The 16,284-nt window shown below is 35.8% G+C and overlaps 1 protein-coding gene across 3 annotated transcripts in view; it reads right to left on the bottom strand.

Moving 5' to 3' along the window:
* Zfyve16 (zinc finger FYVE-type containing 16) overlaps positions 1-14,185 on the bottom strand; it is a 46,065-nt gene extending 31,880 nt beyond the window's left edge. For 2 of the 3 annotated variants that reach the window (XM_047555279.1, XM_047555281.1), the window contains exons 1-4: positions 14,041-14,185; positions 5,055-5,163; positions 2,186-4,461; positions 826-922 (exon numbers count right to left, since the gene is read on the bottom strand). In XM_047555279.1, coding sequence (XP_047411235.1) covers positions 826-922; positions 2,186-4,461; positions 5,055-5,124 — 2,443 coding nt within the window. In that variant the 5' untranslated portion in view covers positions 5,125-5,163; positions 14,041-14,185. Of the gene's footprint in view, positions 1-825; positions 923-2,185; positions 4,462-5,054; positions 5,164-10,523; positions 10,649-14,040 lie in introns of all 3 variants that reach the window. The other variant, XM_047555280.1, reaches the window with a different exon arrangement.
* Between the last annotated feature and the right edge of the window lie 2,099 nt (positions 14,186-16,284).

Here is a 16,284-nt window from a genome sequence, read left to right as displayed (position 1 = left end):
CATTCAAAAGAGAAAAACAAATTATTATCAGGTATTTATTCTTCTGGCTAATAGGAAGCAGTGCCTGAGCTAGTGCACAGGTCTGGTCAAAAAAGGCCCAAGTAATATTTGCTGGGAATTAAACTGTCAACATATCTCTGAGAATGCAAGAAGTACTCAAAAGAACGAACATGTATTTAGGGGAAAAACACAACAAAACACATACATACACAAAACCTGTGAGAACTCAAAGAAGACCACCAAGACTGTTGTTGAAAATGGAAGCTAACTAGAGAGCCAGAGAAACAATGTGAAGTGCACACACATAACATTCTAAAATGGAAGGGAAAAATATATGAGACAAAATGTGTAAACAGTGTGGCAGTCCTATGAAAATCATATATATTAATAGCTTATCTTTTCTTATTTTAGGTTATTTTCTAAAGGGGGGAAACTTTATCTTACCTTATGATATTAATAAATAATGAGTACTATTTATTGGTAGACATTTTATAAATGTTTAGATTAAGATGATGATGATGAAGATGATGATGATGACAAAAACAAATAGGCAGATGAAATGCAGCATTTAGGGACTTGGTACCTGTTAAAAGTTAATGAACTGCCACTCCAGAAACTGAATGCTTCCTTTCCAGACTGGTAGTATTAATTGTGAGAGTGGAACAAAAAGAAGAGAAACCAAGCCTTGGGATGTCTCACCTAAGCCAGATAATTCAACACTAGGTCCTTGCCTTAAGAAAATAAAGAAGTTTATCTTTGTCACAATCCAGTTGTTTTTAAGATATATTCAATTACTGGAAGAAAACATGTCAGGTTAATACTCACCTTTATTAATAGTCTCATAGCAGATTATACACACTCTTGCTTCCTTTTCTAGATACTGCAGTTTACATTTCCTATTACAACAGACACCGCAAAATACCTATGAAGAATAAAACACTAAATTTGTTTTTGCTTCAAGAATACATTGTATCTACTAGAGAGAGGGAGAAGGGAGGTCCAAAATCTAATTAATCAATACCCATTTTTCCTATTCATTTTTCTAATCACCATAATTCTAATGATTTTTTACCTTCAATAAGACTTTAATGATTTATAGCCATATTTCCTGATAAGGAAAATGCCTCTAAATCAATTGTTAATTGGAAAGGGAACAAAAACTTTCTTCAAAGAGTAAGTTTATCATTTAAAAAGCTTTCTGTAGAGGTGTTTCACCTTTTTTGTTAGATTGATTCCCAAGGATTTTATTTTTTTTCGAGGCTATTGTGAATGGGGTAGTTTTCCTAACTTCTCTTTCTGAAGATTCATCACTTATGTATAAAAATGCATTAGATTTATGAGCATTGATCTTATATCCTGCTACTTTACTGAATTCACTTATGAGTTCTAAAAGTTTTCTGGTGGAATTTCCTGGTTCCTCTAAGTATATAATCATATCATCAGCAAATAGGGATAGTTTGAGTTCTTCTTTTCCTATTCGTATCCCTTTAATTTCTTTGGTCTGTCTAATTGCTCTGGCTAGAGTTTCAAGGACAATATTGAAAAGAAGTGGTGAAAGAGGGCATCCCTGCCTTGTTCCAGTTTTTAGGGAGAATGCTTTCAGTTTTTCACCATTTAGAATGATATTGGCCATGGGCTTAGCATAGATGGCCTTTACAATGTTAAGGAATGTTCCTACTATTCCTATTTTCTGAAGTCAGCTTCAGTATTCTGAACCCTGTGTAAGCCAATTTGCCTCTCAGTGTTTCCCTGGGCATCAGTCACAATACTAGCTACAGAGTGGTCTTGAAATTTAGTATTCAAGGACAAAGGGGGATCTGACTGAATTTGGAACATCTGATATGTCAATATGAGAAAGATAAGGACAGTATTCTTAAATTTCACTGAACTTAGTAATAACTGTTCCTCATTTCCCAGAATGTAATGAATATCCATGACAATGTGACATGTTCAATTATCAAGCAATTTATACAATGGCAGATATTTTACATATTTCCATGACTGGGAGGTGAAAAATACTGATTTTAAACTAACTCAAGCATGCAGTCACCAGTTAATTAAACTTTTCTGTCATTACATTTCATTTAAAATGTCCCAATACAAGACTCGAGCTGGGGATATAGCTCAGTGGCAGAGTGTTTGACTATCATTAATGAGGTCAAAGACAAAGATTTTTATAACTTACTTTCCCACATGCTCTGCAGTGATGTCGCCGTTTTGTAAAAGTAAATTTGACTTGGCAGTTCATACAGTTTGGAGCTTCTGAATCAGGAACCCAAGTGGGTTGTTTCTGGCCCAAAACTAAGCCTTCTTTGCAAGTGTTTTCAGGTAGAGAATCTTCATTTGCAGCTATAAAACTAGATCTACCTTCAAAATTACTTTCTATATCAATATAATTAGAGTTGAAATTAACCTGAGGATCAGTTATAGAATCTGTAGTACAAGTATTTGGAGCAATGGTATTTGCTATGCTAGGTTCACTTTCTGGCATACTTGGAACATCTAGCTTGTTCAGTTGCCTTGAACTCCTGGTTCTTGATGGAAGGTTAAGCAATTGCTTAGGTCTAGCTCCCCCAACATGAACAGACTGACTGTTAGTATCAGAGACTGGTAATTCATTCATCACCTCAGTCTTACTGATAGGTAACTCTTGTTCAATTGGAATTCTGCCTTTTTCCCCTATAGAAAAGACATCATTTTCTCTTGTATTTTGTTTTTCAACTGCTTCACATATCATGTTAATACCATCACTTTTTCCAGCAGTTCCTGCTTCAGCATTAAAATACATGTCATTGGCACTTCCATCATCTAAGCCTTTTACATCTATCTGATTCATTTGAGATTTCAAGTCATTTACATTTTCTTCAAAAGATTTTATGTTAGTGGTCTGAAGATACTGTTCTGTCAGAAAGGCATCAAGTTCAGCATCACTAATTAGTGCACCACTTTTCATGCCTTCATCAATATTAAAGTAATCTAAATCTTGCCCATCCATATCACTGCTTGAAAAAGCAAAACCTTCGCAACAATCAGGATACTCTGGGGCATTGGCACCATAAAGCTCCACTTGAGATTCTGCAGCTATAGAAGAACTGGTGTCATCAGGGTAATCCAAAGATTCTACTCTGATCACCATCTGCTCAGATTCTACCTTTCCATCCTCCCTTTTTTCATTTACTGGCTGAAGAAGTATGGTTTTACATTTTTCCTTTTTCAAGAGATCAGTCACCCTGAATGGTTCCCCATCTAGAGCAACATTCTTCTGCATTTCTTCATGCACAGTCACTGAATCTTGTAAATGGTCTTTAGGTTCATTCTGAGGTAAAAAATCACCATGTGCTTTATTGTCAATTAATGATCCACACAAAGACCCAGATAATGGAAGACAGGATAATGAAGAATGTACACCTTCTCTTGAAGTATGTAAAGCTGAAGAGGAATCTTGGATTATATCACTATTATCTTTAAGGTCTAAGTTTCTTGAGTCGACTTTTGTACATTGTTTTATAAACACAGCAGTTCTATCTTCTTGAAAGGAAAAGTCAGGTAATTTGAAATTTTCATCTTTTAAATTTGAGTCATTTAAGCATAAACCTTCATTTTTCGGAAGACTTTTGCAAGGCAAACCACTGGTACTACCTGTTTCTTCTAAACATTCTGTGGCAGTTATGACTTCCATATCTAACTCCTCTTTTACTAAACAGTCATCATCTTTTAATAATTCACATGGCAGACTACTGTGTTGCACGTTATCTTTGGCATCAAACATTTTGGAACTTTGTTGTGTCAAAACAGATGACATGTTAAAATCAACAATTGGTTCTAACTGACTAGAGATCTTTTTATCCTTCAAATTTTCTGTTTCACTGTAGTTACAAGAATCTGAAAGTACTGTATCTACTTTTATACCCAATTCTTTGGTTTCACCAATTTCTCTATTTTGTAATTCAGAGTTGACATCATTCTGAACTTCGCTGACAGTATCACAAGCATGGTCTGTTGAGGAAACACACAGAGTATCTGAAACTGAAGATGAATCCAATTCAGTCAAAGAATGTGCACTAGACTTATAATCATCTGGCAATAATTTTCTAATATCTTCTTCACTATTAGTTGCATGAACTAAGTTACCCATATCACTTATTAAGTCACAGACAGGTTTACTACATCGTCTCATGTATAAAGGCTGGATTTCATCTGAAGTACTACCATCCACAGAAGAAAGAAGATCAAGTCCTGTTACATTTTTTTCATTTTGCATAGAAGTTAGTCCCTCAAGAGTTTTTCCGTTCAAAGAAATCTCATTTGCTTCATGGCATGTTTCTGACGAGACACAATTACTAATGCAATGTTGGTCCTTTGGCAGCAGCGAAGTTAGCTGTGAAGAAGCCAACTCTGAAGAAACTGAACAGCGGTTAGAATCATATGCATTTTTTGCATCTTGGAGATAATCTTGTTCATCTAATCAAAAATAGAGACATAAAGTTATTCAAGAAGTCCTAATCAAATAGATATTATAAAGATTATGTTTTTTAAGACTTCTAAATGGAATAAACCTTATTTGGCCTTAAGTACTTTGTTTTTTTTTCTTTTGAATATAAATGTCATAAAGTGACAGTTTATTCCACTTAATAACTCAGTTGCATTGTAAAAACCAGACGAAGAAAAAGCTGAAAAACAATCTAACTTCTTTATTCTGCCCTCCAATTTCCTGGTCTCCATTCTGAGGAAAACATCATCTCTTGCAGTGATGAAATCTCAACTTAAATAGCACTTTAAAGTTGCTCTTAGGTTGTTCATATGCTGATTTGAAAGATTTTTCTTACAGCTAAACTTGTATCTGCAAGGAAACTTCTAGTTTTCTTCCCTTCCGACTATTGGCTCCATTATGTATTAGAATAATATGTTATAATGAAACAAGTGAACTTTTTATGGAAGAAAACAATAAGACTAAAATTGAAATCAAATTTTGCTAAGAGTACTTTATATCTGAAATAACTGAATTACAGAAATTTTTAAATTCACATAGTGGCAAAAATGGAAAAGCAACAAACCTGGGTTCTGTTCAAAATCATCAAGGAGTTTGTCCAAGTCACTGATGGCTGCTTTAAAATAGCTGTCCATCCTACCGGTGGACTTATTCAGAATTTAATTCTTGTATATCTAGAAAATAAAAAGAATGTTTCATTTAATTTTCTAACATATAAATATTATGCCATCTGTTCTATCACATGAAACATGAAATATAAACAAAAATATATTTCACAATATTCCTTTGAGGAATCTACACTTCAGATGGAAAAACTGTCTCCATATAAAAATGGCATGAGTCAGGCCCATGGTGCATGCCTGCAATCCCAGTTGTTCATGAGACTGAGGTAGAAGGATCACAAATCCCAGGCCAGACCGGGAAAATCAGCAAGACCCTGTCTCAAAATAAAATTTTAAACAGTGTTGGGTTGTAGCTCAGTCTATGAGGCCCTAGGTTCAAAACTCAGAACCAACAAAAGAAAAAAAAAATGACATGGATATGAAAATCAACTCTAACAACATAACATTTATACATGTAAGCTATTATGCATTTTAAAACACATATCTAAATAATTCAAGGGTCAAAGAATTCACAGTGAAAATTAAAAACACTTAGAAATATTACATATCAAATAATATAAAATATACTACACAAGATAAAAATAGTGCATAGAAAACCAAAAGTTACTTTTGTGAAAAGAATGAAGTGAATGAACCTCTGTTCTAAGTCAGAAATTCCACTAAAATAAACCTGAGACACTTTGTAGGAACCTAAATAACTAATGAGATAATAACAAAAGAACAAAGAAGTTAAAGGGGTTCTCACTAGCTTAACTGAATATTAAGTTAATGAAGACCACAAGGACTAAAAACAAATCAGATAGAAAAATCCAACAGATCATAACAATACTAACATAAAAAACACCACTTATTGGAGGGTTGTTAGGGCACTAACCTACTACCACTACTCAACTTCTAACCTATTACTCTGAAAGTTCATAAAAGAAGGATTTTTCCTGCTCTTCATTTACAAAATATACTTAGGATAATAAAATATTTGCTGACAAGAATTCCATTTCAGTATAGAAGAATATTAAATTTTTTTAAAATCACCTCTTCATAGTCCCTAATGTAAAAAATGAACCAAGCAATGGCTATCATGAATGATAAAACTGTTAAGAGAAAGAGGTTGACGGGGAACAAGAAACTGCTGGGATCATGACCATCAACATAATCTGAATTCAAGATCGATTTCACCACCAGTAAATATGGAAGAACACATCACATAGAATATATTCCTGCCTAAAGATCTGATGCTGAATCTAATCAAATTTTTAGAACTAACTGCATGTTTGCAAGAAATTCAAGCCTAGAAAAAAAAATTAAATGACATAAAAAGAAAGCACTCAGATTGCTGGGCATGGTGGCATACCTCTGTAATCCCAATGAATCAGACGCTAAGGTAGGAGGATTACAAATTCAAGGCCAGCTTCAGCAACATAACTAGGTAATATGTAATTTAGTAAGATCCTGTCTCAAAAAAAAAAAAAAAAAAAGCGATGGGGATGAAGCTCAGTGATAAAATGCCCCTGAGTTAAATTCCCATAACAAAAAAGAAAAAGAAAGAAAGAAAAATTAGCTATATTAATCCAGAAGGTAGAATATTTATTTTTTCTATTTTTTAAAATACATTTGGGGTTTTGTGTGTGTGTGTGGTACTGGTGACTGAACCCAGAGGCCTCTACCACTGAACCACATCCCTATGCCCTTTTATTTTATTTTTGAGACAGAGTCTAAGTTGCTGAGGATGTCCTCAAACTTGCAATCCTCCTGCTTCTGCCTCCTGAATAGCTATGATTAAAGGTTTGCACCACTGTGCCGGCTAAGATAGAACACTTTACAGCAAAGTTTTTCAGATCTTCCATGGTGAATGATTAGTTTTTGTTGTTGTTGTCCACATTTCCAACTTGCTACAAACTGTTACTTTTGTAAAACACAAGAAAACACAAAATCTGTAATAATAAACATAAACAAAAGGATATAGTTAAATAAACACATGGGAGATTGCCTGGAATGGAGAACAGGAATGGGAAATGGGAAATAAAAGACAGGAACTGAGAGCGCTTTACAATAACCAGCTATGATTGAGTGCTGTGAACTAAGGACACTTGTGGTCCAGAAAAAAGAGACTTGAAATATGGGTTAAAAAGATTAGACAGACGGGGCTGGGGTCATAGCGCAGTGGTAGAGCACTTGCCCAGCATGTGTAAGGCACTGGGTTCGATTCTCAGCATCACATATAAATAAATAAAATAAAGATTCACTGACAACTAAAAAAAATTTTTAAAAAGATTAGACAGTTCAAGAGAATGAAATGAAAGAACTTTCTGAAGAAATTACCTAAGACACATTATAAGAGCCAAGGAAGAGATAAATGAAAAAAGAAGTTAAAAGACAAAGATGAGCTGGGGGTGGGACTCAGTGGGAAAGATTGAGCTTAGCATACATGAGGCCCTGAGTTCAATTCCAGCATTAAAAACAACAATAACAACAACAATAGACGATGACACAGTGAGAATGGAGTACCATAAGGAGAAAAGAGCGTGGAACAACTTTATTTGAAGACCATTAAGAGGAATTTTTCCAGAATTGATGAAAAACTCAACAGAACAGATACAGGTAATACATTAAACCAAACAACATATACAAAGAGGAATCTACACTGCGACATTGTGTGAAACTAAAGAACCTCAAAGATAGAGCAGCCAGAGAAAAAAGATCAATTTCAAAGGAACAACAATATGCAGGCAACAAACTTAAAGCAACAGGGACACTTCAGAGTAATAATGATATGGTATCCTAACTCAATAAAGCATATTATTTCTTGTTTCCATTTTTAAAACTGGTTATCCCATACATAGAAGAGTTCACAAAACACATAGACCAAGTCAATTAAAGGGATTTGGAGGGACAGATAATGCAGGAAGAAGAGGAATAGTTCAAGGAATATTCTCAGGATAAAATGCAAGGCAACTATGAAACAAACAGGAAGCCACAAATAAGGAACATATGGAGAACAAAAAGTGAACAAGAAAACCGACAAAAGAAATCTTAAAATGTAAGAAAGACTTGCTGGGTGTGCTGGCACAATCTGCAATTCTAATAACTCGGGAGACTAAGGATTGCAATTCTGAGGCCATCCTCTGCAATTAGTGAAGATCTGTATCAAAATAACATTAAAAAGGGGTGAGGTTATACCTTAAGTGTTAAAACACTTGCCTAACGTGTGAGAAACTCTGAGTTCAATCCCCAGTACTGGGTGGGAGTAGGGGGGCAAGAAACTTGTGGGTATGTAATGAAAGCAGTGCTTACAGAGACAATAATAGCAATAAATGTATATATTTTTAAAAGAATTACAACCTGAAATCAATAATCCAAGCATCCACCCTGGCAACTAGAAAAAAAAAATAAAAGGAGCCAGGTGCAGTAGTACACTCCAGTAATCGCAGTGACCTGGGAGCCTGAGGCAGGAGGATCACAAACTTGAGGCCAGCATCAGCAACAAAGCGAGGCCCTAAGTAACTTAGTGAGACCCTGTCTCAAAATTTAAAAATAAAAAGAACTGGTGATGTAGATAAGTGGTATGCACCCCTGGGCTCAATCCCCAGTACTGGAAGGAAGAAAAAAAAATAAAAGGAATTTTGACTGAAAACAAGTAGAAGAAAAGATAAAAATAAGTGTGAAAATCAACGAAATTAAAAACAGGATACGGGAAAGCAGTAAGTTAACAGAGAAAACTAATAAGACCAAAAAATTGCTCTTCAAGAAGATCAATGAAGTTGATAAACCAAGATCAAAATAAAAGAGAAACAAATTATTAATATCAGAAATAAAAGAGGATTTACCATTACTGATGCTGTGGACACTAAAAGGAAAATAAAGAATTTTATGAACAACTCTGTGTTCATAAACTTAATAATTTAGATAAAATGGATCAATTTCTCAAAAGCAAACTTATACATGGAGAAAAAGATAACACCCAAACCCATACCTATTTTAAAAATGTAATAGATAATTAATACCCTTCCATAAAGTAAATCATCAGGTCCAGATGGATCCATTGGTGAATTTTACCAAACATTTAAGGAAAAAAATTATACCAATTCTCCATAATCTTCCAGAAAAAAAAGGATCAGAGGGAACACTTCCAAATTCACTCTGTAAGACCAGCATTACCCAAAAATCAAAACCAGATAATGATATCACAAGAAAGGGAAGTTATAGACCAATATTGCTCATTAACATAGATGCATATTCAACAAAATATTAGAAAATCGCATCTAACAATGTATACAAAGAATTATATAACATGACCAAATGGAATTATCCAGGTATACAAGTACAAGGCCGATCCAACATTTGACTATTCATCATTGTAATCTACTACATTAGCAGAATTATCACATAATATCAATTGATGCAAAAAGAAAAAAACTTGGGGGAAAAAAAAAAAACCCAGCACCTGTTTATGATAAAAACTCTCAACCAACTATTGAGTAGAGGAGAACTTCTTCACATGGATGATCAGTATTTATAAGAGACCTACAATTAACAGGATATTTAATTATGAGAACCTGCCTTCCCTCAAAGACTGGGAAAAAGGAAAAGATCTCTTCTCTCGCCTCTCTAATTCAACATGATATTCAAAGTTCTAACTAGTATAAAAAGACAAGAAATAAAAGGTAAATTGTTTGGAAAGAAGTAAAACTACATTTGCATCTCTATACAGTAATGCACACCTAAGAATTAGGCTATCTGTGGCTAAAAAGATAATAATATAATCCAACAATTTGTAAAAGGTACAGCAATGCAAATCTGTATATTGAGACCTTTTAACATGAAATCTTATTAAACTATATATGTTTCTCATTTCAATCAATCAAAATGTACTTTTTTGATCAGCAATCTATCACATATAGTGAAAGACACAAAATAAATATAAGATATGCTCCCTGTTTTAAAGAAGTTTATTTAAATAAAGTGTACACATGATAACTTGTTTGGGGTAATAGTTTTACTCACTCAGCCATGTACTCTAAGATTTCCAAACAAATCTTTAAGATTATTTGCTTTACCAAAAAAAAAAAAAACAAAAAAAAAAAACCTCTTCATGATTATTTTAAAAATTGGCAACAATGTGGAAAATTAATCAGAAAACAGACCAAAAGTATGGAAACTCATTAAAAATGGTAAGGCAAAAAACATGAGGACCTGAGCTGAGAGAGTGCAGTGAGGATGAAAAGGAAAGAGATAGAAAAGTGGCTACAGAATGAGAACTTTTGAAAAGCGAAAACAAGGCAGGCTAGGAATGCCACCAGGTTCCATTATGGGTGACTGCATAGATGGGGGTAACACTGACGATGACAGGCAATACAAGAGGAGCAGGATTAAGGGGAAACATGAGTTCACTTTTGGAGTGTTGTCAGAAGTACCTTGAGAACATCCTGGGGAGATATCCAAAAGGCTTTGAATGTAAGAATCTGGAAAGCAGGAGAGAAGTCTGAGAGTAATAAAAATTTGAAAATTGGCAACCACAGTTGTTAATGGGTAAGATCACCTAGGAAAAGAATACAGAAAAGGACAGGAGCTTGACATCAGATAACTAAAGATCACAGTTCATGTTCCCAAAACCACTCTGGATAAAACTTTGCCTAGAGTTATATATACTTCTATACAAAAAATCTCCAATAGGTAATGTTAAACAAAAGAAAATCAAACTTCAAAGCTTTATGTATAATATAAACCCATTTTTACAAATAAGCTGTTTAAAATGGTATTAACAAAAGCACATGGAAAAAATATACAGGAACAAGCATCAAACTGTTTTTAATGCTAAAAATCCAGGGATGGGATTATGTAAACCTTTTAAAGGCACATTATATGTCTTTATATCATTAAAGAAGCATGTACTTTTGTAAAGAGAGAAAAAAGACAATTTTATTCCTTTCCTTAAAAATTATAGTGTGCATCTTTACAATATAAGGGATAATAAAAATCTGTTAGAAGAACACTCGGACACTGAATTTTAAGTGGTAATAACAACTTGTAAGATCATGAGAAAATGTTCAACGAACCATCAAAGGAATGAGAATTAGAATAAACACCACTCGTTGCCTACTAAATTGAAACATAAGTTTTTTCATAATAGAAGTACTCAATGTTGGTAAGGGTATTTTTTTTTTTTTTAAAAGCATATTTGCCACTACTGACAGAAAGTAAACTGATAGAATCTCTCAGGAAAACAATGTGACAAGAAGTATCAATAGCCTCAAAAAATGTTCTAGTATTTGATCTAATTATTTAGAAATTTAAGAAAATAATCCTAAACTATTGAAAACATTAGATTATGATCCATCGTTAGTTGAAATGATCTAAACACCAACATTAGGACACAATAGAAAATTATATAGGCACTAGAATGAATCAGACATAACTTTCCTATGTTCATATATGAGTACATGACCAATGTAACTCCCCATCATACAACCACAAAAATGGTAAGTTATTTTCCATGTATGTATGATATGTCGAAGTGCATTTTACTGTCATGTAGAATTAAGGAAACCAAATAAAAATTTTTAAAAAGAAAATTATATAGGTATCAAAAATAATGTTTATGAGGATCCAAAAAAAAAAATTCTATGATGAAGCAATTCTGTTTCTAGAGAAACACCAGCTCTTGTGCACACATTACAAAGAACTTTCAATATTGCAAATACTGAAATAATAATTATTTATATATAATTGAATTGTTATATTCAATTATAACAGTGTAAAATTGAGAACAACCTACTAGTCTGTTAATATAAGAACAGTTAAACTTTCTCAAAACTGTAGACTGAGGACCCCTGAAAGATCTCAAAAATCTTTTTTTATTTTTTTTAAGGGATGTCACACGTTTTAATTACATTAAATAATTGTTGCAAATTCATGAAAAACAGAGTAAATGTCAAAAATTATCCATAAAATGAACAATGTTACATAAAAATAATAGCAATAATACATGTATTAAATCTACATTTATGTTAATAAAGATGGGAAAGTGATAAAGGGCAAGGGATTAAAAGTATGTGAATTTTCTCTAGGAATATAAGGGAGTTTTAAAGTTGTGCTTTGATTCTTTTTTTTTTCTCAAAAATCTTTGTAAGGGTCTTTGAGATCCTTCCTTTCCCAATTACATATCTGTCTAGGATAGATTTTCTTCATCTGCTTTTACCTAAACCAAAATAGCACACCAGACAGAACAGAGAAGCAATCACAAGTATTCAGTCCAGGGCTGGGATACCTAGTTCAATCCCCAGCACCACAAAGAAACAAACAAAAAAATTTTTCGCAAGTTTATAAAGTCAGTGATTTACCTAAATGTAAAATAATTTTCCAGGCCCCACCTGTAATCTCAGAAACTCAGGAGGTTGAGGAAGGATGATTACAAATTCAAAGCCAACCTTAGCAGTTTAGCAAGATCTGACCTCAAAACAAACAGCGTTGGGTTGTAGTTCAGTGATGGAGCCCTCTAAATTCAATTCATGGGAGGAAAAAAATTTAGCACCCTTCACTTACTTTTTTTTTCACTATCTACCTAATAAAATATATAAATCTGAAAAAAAAAAATAAAACAATCCTACCCTTCTCACTAAATTTTGTTTTGGAAAATAAAGTTTTCAACAAAATTATTTAATGAATTTATGGTTATTTTTAAATGAACAAAAAATTAAAAATTAATTTTGAGTTTTAACTTCCAAAATGGTAAATAAACTGCATTAGGAAATAAATATTCTTTTGGTTCTCAGTAATTAAATGCCATTATCCCCAATCATAATGTCAAATAAACTGTAATATTATTATGTAACATTATGATTTGAAATAACAATTACATTAGAATTTAGTTTTATCTGCAATGTAACTATTTCAAAAGATTTTCTGCTCCTGTATTATCTGCATAATCAAAAAGTCAAAGCATGTTTATGGGACTGTTTAAAAACATGAGGAAAGCAAGCAATCCAACTGTATACAGAATCTCATCATCTTAAGAAAATGTACAAGGGGAAAAAAAGACTCAGAAAAAAGTCAGAACATTAACAGTGGAAGATTACCTTTACATGAAACCATGATTTTCCTTACTCCTAATAATTTTCAAAATTTTTATCACTATGCAGTTTAATTTTCAGACGAGAAAAAAATTAGTGAAAAATTATATATACTTCTACTAAATCAAACCATAATCTTCTGCCAACTCAAGAGACCGTAAGCTCAAACAAATAATTTGATCAACAAATTATTTTTAAATATAAAAATGAACTTAATATTAAATTTATGGGCTGATTTCTATACACTCTAACAGGAACATCCTTAATTTGGAATATAGTAATTTGCAATTACAGAACAAGTTAACGGTTAAAAGTAAGGACATCTTTTCAAAGGTACCAAAGATAAGGTGGAGGGGATGAAGAGCACCGTATCCTTGAGGATTACGAGGCGGAGAAAACGCATCGGTGAAGAAATGGGCACTGAGATCAAGGACGGTGATGACAGATTCATCTGCCGGGACCCAGTCTTTTCAGCGCAGAGGCCACCACTCCTCCGGAGCCACAGCCACCTCCTTTGGTCACACCCCCTCCCCAGGCGCGACCAGCGGGGCTTCTCTCCACGCCTGCCGCGGCCCAGGGGTCCAAATCCTAGCAGCGCCCAGCCCCCGGGCGGCCCGAGTGGGTGGGACCCGGCACCCAGTCGTCTTGATTGTCCTCCTAGCCGGGTCGGGCCAGGGCTGGGATTCCCCAGCCAGCTCAGAGGGTTCGGAAAGGAACAGGTCAACAGCCTGGACTCAGTTCCTAGAGGAAGGGGAGGGCCGACCCGATGTTCAAGTCGGCGGGTCCAGCGGCCACCCCACCCTCTCCGCGAGGGCAGCACGGGTGAGGAGAGGCCAAGACGGCCTGTTCTGGGCAGTCTTACCTCCCTACCCGCTGCGGAGATCGCTGGGATTCGACACGACGCTGCGCTGAGGAGTGAAGAGCGACCCCGGTCGGGAGTCCCGGGAGTGCGCGACGTCGACTCAGAGCTTGCCCCCCTCCAGACGAGGGCCGCGCAGAAAGCGCAGGCGCAGTGGAGGCTTCCCGCTCCTCACACGCCCCCTCCCTCCGGGGCCCCTGGCGCCTGCGCGTTGCCACCGGGTTGAAGCTGGGGGCGGCGGGTTTCTTACCGGAAGTACCTAACTAGGCTGGGGACGCCGGGGGCGCAGGGTAATTCGGCCCTTCCTGGGGCTGGGCTGGTCTTCCCACTCGACGCCCTGGAGCCCGAATCCCGAGGCGGCTTCCCTTGCCCTTCGCTGACCTAACACGCCCCTTTCCCCGCCCGTAGCCGCCTCCTCCTGCCGAGCAGCCGAGGCGCTCCGGTCAGTACTGGACAAACCCGCCCGGCAGCTGACCAGGCCTGCCCCCACGCCGCTGGCCTCGCTGAACACCTAAATTTTAAACTTCAGACTCGATTTACAACATCGCCTCCCAGTCCCCCTAACAAAAATGCTCCCCAAACACCGCAGGTTCCCAGCTCTCCAGTGAACTGGCCATTTTCAGTGGCCCTCTCTTCCCTTCGTTGCTTCAGTTCTGCTTTTCTAACTGTGGCGACTGGAACTGCTGCCTCCGCGTCTAAAAACCAAGGCTAACTTTTCTGATGGCGATAGGAAACCTCACTTAACGCTATCTGTATTTGTGCTCGTTGAGCTTTGCAACCTTTGCAGGTTTCCCATAAATTTAAACAAGAGAAAAGACATTCGTGTGGGATCCAGGTTGTCATTACAGATGGGTTGGAATGGGAAATCAGTTGCCAAAAGGATTTTAACAGCTCATAATTCTTAGTAGTTTTTAAGAATTTCAAGAGCTATAACATCTCAGAAGTATGGGAGCCGGCGCGGTGACACGTGCCTGTAATCCCACCAACTCGGGAGGCTCAAGCAGGAAGATCTCAAATTGGAGAGATCAGCCTAAGCAATTTAACCAGGGCTTAAACAACTTAGTGAGACCCTCTCTCTAAATAAAAAGGACTGGGGATGAAATAGTATTCCACTCACATGCCATTTATGGTAAAAGATTTTAGAACCTAAATCTACAATTTACAACAGTAAGTGATCTTTGAAAGATATTTAATCTTCCCAGGCAGGGTGCGCTGCCTGTAGTCCCTATTACTCAGTAGACTGAAGCAGAAGAATCACTTGAGCCAGGTGGGGAGCTTAAAGCCAAGCTGGGCAACATAGTGAGACGCTGTCTTGAAAACAAAAAGAAACAAAACCCTTAATCTCTCATCTTCGTTTTCCTAAACTCTGAAATGGAATTTTTGGTTTTAGTTCAAGAGCAAAACTTTTGATTGCCTAAAATAATTTAGGGAGCATTTGCTGTATGACAGACAAGGCGTTAGATGCTTTGCTTGTGCTTTCTTAATCCTAAGAATAATTCTACAAAGTACAGTATGCATTGTCTGTACTCTGCTTTTCACAGATAAAATGGGGGTGCATTCCTCGTGGAACCACAACCCAGTAGCAGAGATTCTTGCGTATGAATTCATATTAGGTATGGAACTGTTTATGATATAGTACAGTGTGAGCACAAAGAGAATAGAACTAGAAAAATAAAACACTAACACCTTAAGTAAATAAATGGGGAAATATATACACGAACGGTCAATTCACAAAATACAAAATTTAAATGCCTACCACATACCATAGTAATGTTCAAGTTCATTAATGACAACAAAGTCAGAGGAATGTTATCCCCCATAAATCTAATTGCTCCAATTTATAGTCCATCAGGATGTGAGTGTCCACTGTACTCTCACTCATGGAGTTTATTCACATTTTAAGCAAATTGATTAAAGTAGGACATAAAGTAGTACCTGGGAAAGTTGTCAAATCATATCAAGAACCTTCCACATGTTCACATGACCTATTCAATAATTTTCCTATTGGAAATTACAAACATATTTTAGAACACAAAGATTTATATGGAAAGATATTTACTATGACAATAGTTATATTTTTAAAAATTGAAATATCAGCTTCTTGGGAGGTTAAGGCAGGAGGATCACAAGTTCAAAGCCAGCTTCAGCAACTTAGAGGCCCTATGCAACTTCACAGGACCCGGTCTCAAAATAAAAATAATAAAAGGACTGGGATGTGGCTCAGTGTAGTTAAGTGGCCCTGGGTTC

Source organism: Sciurus carolinensis, chromosome 6 (genome assembly GCF_902686445.1).
Source record: "Sciurus carolinensis chromosome 6, mSciCar1.2, whole genome shotgun sequence".
Lineage (NCBI taxonomy): Eukaryota > Metazoa > Chordata > Mammalia > Rodentia > Sciuridae > Sciurus > Sciurus carolinensis.
Note: the sequence above shows the minus strand (reverse complement) of the source record. Positions and strands in the feature narration are given on the sequence as shown.